General features: G+C 31.3%; 1 protein-coding gene across 1 annotated transcript; it reads left to right on the top strand.

Annotated features, from left to right (window-relative positions):
• The first annotated feature begins 677 nt into the window (after positions 1–677).
• On the top strand, positions 678–3,225 carry LOC116123980 (heavy metal-associated isoprenylated plant protein 6-like). Its single transcript, XM_031409696.1, has 7 exons — positions 678–758; positions 1,359–1,463; positions 1,941–2,016; positions 2,175–2,407; positions 2,560–2,641; positions 2,760–2,921; positions 3,089–3,225. Exons 1-7 carry the CDS (start codon positions 678–680, stop codon positions 3,094–3,096), a joined length of 747 nt encoding a protein of 248 aa, XP_031265556.1. The 3' UTR covers positions 3,097–3,225.
• Positions 3,226–4,553: the final 1,328 nt, after the last annotated feature.

Raw genomic sequence — 4,553 nt, 5'->3', positions numbered from 1 at the left:
AATTTTCCTCTAAAAACATATTTAATTTACTGTTTTTAACTTAATAATTTATTTTTGAAATATATTTATTTTCATTCTTTTACATTTTGGAATTCATAAAGAGAACACACCAAAAATTATAACAGATATTGCTTTTATCATTATATGTGAGAGAGACAGACTTTGTCAACTATGTCTAGGCCTTATATTTTAAAATATTAAATTTACCCCTTGAATTTAACAAATGTTTATATAATTTGTTAATTAGGATAATTTTTCTGTTTAAAAATCAGACTTCCCCTTATATTAATATTGTTCAAGTATTAACTGAATAATAATATAATTAAAAATATAAAAAATTGCTACAGTTTCTTAAATTGAAGGCGGGGTAGATTCTAGTATTTTAAATGGCAGGACTCCGAAAATAAACCTAAAGCGCAGGGGTCATATAGGTGAAGAACTGAAGATTGAAACTTCTCGGAAACTTTTGACTAAGAACTTAAGAAGCGTTGCTCAACAATTTCATTGCGTTTGTTTCACTGTTAATCTTCCTTCTTAATTTTGCAAACATTTTACGCAGTTTATCTTAACCTTAGCTCTGCTGCTTTGGTAATTAACCGCTATATTAAACATTTGTTTACGTATAATTAACACTTAACTGATTGATTTCTGCTCCGGTTTGTTTTGTTTACAGGAAAATGGTTTTTCGTTGTAGAGGATTCTCTCATAACGTACTAGAGCAGGGCCCCTGCGGAGTCAAAAGCAGAAACCCACCTAAGGTAAGTAACAGAAATGAATTAAGATCATTCATAGCTGTTTCTTCTTGGTTCTTGTTTCCTAATGTTGTTTCATGACCGAGAGAACTTACCCAGAAAAGAAATTCACATAGTTTATAGTTCTTGATTGAGTTCAACGTGGGTTTCTTTCAATATTTTGTATAGTCTCCAGTAAATGAATTTTTAGTAATAAAATTTTTGTTAAATTGAATTTCTTATTATCTGTAATTTTAGTGCATGAACTTTCAAAATATAATACAGATATAGTTGTTATGAACTACTTCTTATATATGATTTAAGCTTAGCTTTTCTATTGTTATTATTGATTTTTTTTTTTTTTTAGGAGTGTTGAAACCAAGCCGATCCAATGAAACATTGGATTTGATGAATTGGTGAATTGGATCGGATTATTGATCATTGAAATTTACATATATGTTTTCATTGGATTAGAAAGGTTGAATTGAATCGTGAAAACTATAATTTGTTTGGGTTGGAATGATTGGATTTTTTTTGTAATTGGTTTAGTTTGTATTGCAAAATATAAAAAATGATTAGCATTGGAAAAAGGGAACTGAAACAAAATTAGAACTACATTTTCCTCAGGCTGAGATGAAAGATAGAGATAAGAAAAAGGGGACTGAAACAAAATTGAAGAAGCGAATACTGCCGCAAGATGAGAATGATATGTCGGATGAGGAAAGGAAAGAGGTATAGCAACCTTGAATTGTATATGCTAAACTTATGTGCATTATAAGCCTTTATCAAATATGGCCTCTGCTTAATTGCTTTTATGTGGTTCACTTGATTAGTGAATTTCCTTTAAAAGAAAATATATGTATTCTAGCTCTTAAGCTAAGCTGCACAAAAAATGTACTTTGTTGAGGTGGCAAAATGTGTTATTGTTTCATTATGGTGTGAGAGTACCTCAATTTTGTACCTTTTTCCCCTTCGTGGGAGCTTTAGCTTCCCATTACTACAGGTATAATGACCCCATTGAATTGGACTCTTCTGTTGCATTCCCTTTAGCTTTGACTCATTGGCAGCATTTTGTCATTTGAGGTATTTGATGAGTTCTTGATATATTTATGGTGTTTCAAAGCTGTGAGTTTGGTCATGTTTACCAAGGCCTTTTGTTAATCAGATGACATTTTATGACTAATTCTGATTTTATAATTTGTTGTTCAGAGTATAATTGTTCTGAAGATGAAATTATGCTGTGATTCTAGCAATAAAAAACTCAACAAGTTATTGAAGGTCAAGGGTGAGAAATTATGAAACTAGTATAATTTTTTGCTTTTTATTATTACTATTGTTATTAGCTAATCTTGTCAGTTTAACTCAAGATATAATTAGAATAGTTAAAGTTATAGCAAGTTGAATACTAATTATATGACCGACTGAGGATAAAAATGATTACAGGTTTAGAAATGCTGTCCATGGATGTAGAGAGAGATTTAGTCGTGGTAAAGGGCGCAATGGAAGTTACAGAATTCATATCTTATATCCAAGACAAACTCAAGAAGAACATTGAGGTGGTGAATAATGCAGCAGTCATGTTTCCCACCAAGACAGAAAATGGTGCTACCTGTATTAAAGATGAACTCACAGGTAGAGACAGGAAAATAATCAAGGATGATGGTGCTATGGTAAAGGTATGCAATCTGCCATATTACATGCATCATTAGTGTATGGCTTATTTTTATGATTGTATTTATCCTTATTCTTTTAAATAGTGAGTTTAGAAATTAAAAGTAAATCTATGAGTTTATGTATGCTTACCGTTTTGTGTACCTAATTGGTGCAGAGTACAATGGTGTTCTTGAAGATCAGATTGCATTGTGATCATTGCATTCAAAAAATCCGGAGACTCATTCTGAGGATCAAAGGTCAGAATTATAAGTTAAAGCAAATAAAAATGAATAGAAGGTATCTAATAAAGCAATCTAAACAAGATTTAAGAAAATATTAATTAGGATTATTCAAGTTTTTGACTTTGTTTATTAGAACCCGCAGGAGTGGAGAGGGTATCGATAAGCGCAGGTGAAAATCTAGTAGTGGTGGAAGGCACCATGAATGTGGAAAAATTGACACCTTATTTGAAAGAGAAAATCAAAAGAAGCGTGGAGATTGTTCCCATTAAAAAAGAAAATAGCAAGGAAGACAAAGGTAAAGATGAAAAGGAATGATTATAACCCTTTCTAAAATGAATTTATCAAACATTTTTTCAGTGCTAGCTTAATCTTAAGATAGCAATCCCAAAATTAGCTATAATAAATAATGATTAAAATTAAACTTTGTTTTATTTAAATTCTAAGCTCTTTACTTGTTTGCAGAATTTTAATTTATAAGATGAAGAGCATTGCAATTGGAGAGGAGCAGAGTAATGTAGAAAAGATTTTGGCTCAAGTTTCATGTATAAATAAAAATTCCAGCTAAAGCTTTTTTATAAAGATTTTATTTTTGATTTAAAAGAACTTCAATAATAAAATTTCAATTTTGATTCTATTTCTTCAGTAAGTTTGGACTTTCTAAATTTCAGTCGAAGTATCTGACTCTGTTTGCTTGAACTTATCAAGTAATGGAAATTGCATTTATTGAATAAGCATCGAATTTCATTTAAAAACTCATTCTTATTGTATATAGATTAACTAAGATAATTTGATTTAACATAATGTGATTAGTTGGAAGAGTTGGGGCTAAAAATGAATTATATAGATAATGTTACAAATATTGATTTTAAACTTAGTCAAACCTCCTACAATATCCTTAAGGGTGCGTTTGGTTCAAGGAATATTGGATTACTGGAATCTTATATTGTCTTGAAGATTATTGGAATATTTAGGAAAATATGTTTGGTTAGTTGGTAGGTATGTTATATTAATATGTTTGGTTAGGGGGAATAAATTGGTGGGTATGTTATTTAAATTACTAAATTACCCTCTTTTAAAATATTAATATAATATTATTTTTATTATTAATTTTTGAATAATTCTTTTTAACCCCCAATATTTCAGATTTAGCTAAAACACCTCCGTTTATATAAAACTTTAATTTATGACAAAATCACCCCACCCCCTGCTGCTGCTTGTCGCCACTGCAAATCATTGCTGAAAGTTTTCAAAAGTCGCCATGAGTAGTTCACCGTGACCACGAGGCTCCGATATGACCATTTCTGCCCATATTGATGGTCGAAAACGACCATATCAGGCTAGACCTAGTTGGAAATGGCCAGATCTATTTTGGCCATTTTCGGCCAGATCTCACCTAGATCTGGCCTCTAATGGCCAGGGATCTGGTTGTTAACGGCCAGATCTGACCTGATATGGCCGTTTTCAGCCATCAATATGATCGGAAACGGTCATATTGAAGCCTCTCAACGAATCTCAATCATTTTTAGGGACTCCGACGACTTTCCAGCAGCGGTCCGTGGTGGTTGGCCCACTGTTGACGTTGGTGGCTAGGTGGCAGTGGTGGTCTATAATTTGCTTTAAATATAAGGACATTATTGTTCAAAAACTTAATTACACAAGAGTAAAATTGAAATAGTATATTAATGTAAATTTATTTTAAAACAGGGGCATTATTGTCCAAATTTTTTATTAATAAGGGATAGAATTGTAACAAAAATAAGATTACCAAGGTAATCTTAGAATACCTAAGAAGATGGAGGTAATAATATTACCTCCAATATTACTAAGGGGACGTTTGGATCATACAATGTTTTTTTATCTTAGTAATAAGATTACCGGAAAGACATATTACATTGTAGATTACCGGGTTTACATTATTATTGTGCTT

This window comes from Pistacia vera, unplaced genomic scaffold (genome assembly GCF_008641045.1).
Source record: "Pistacia vera cultivar Batoury unplaced genomic scaffold, PisVer_v2 Contig1468, whole genome shotgun sequence".
NCBI lineage: Eukaryota > Viridiplantae > Streptophyta > Magnoliopsida > Sapindales > Anacardiaceae > Pistacia > Pistacia vera.
The sequence above is the reverse complement of the archived record's forward strand: the minus strand, read 5'-3'. Positions and strand labels throughout refer to the sequence as shown.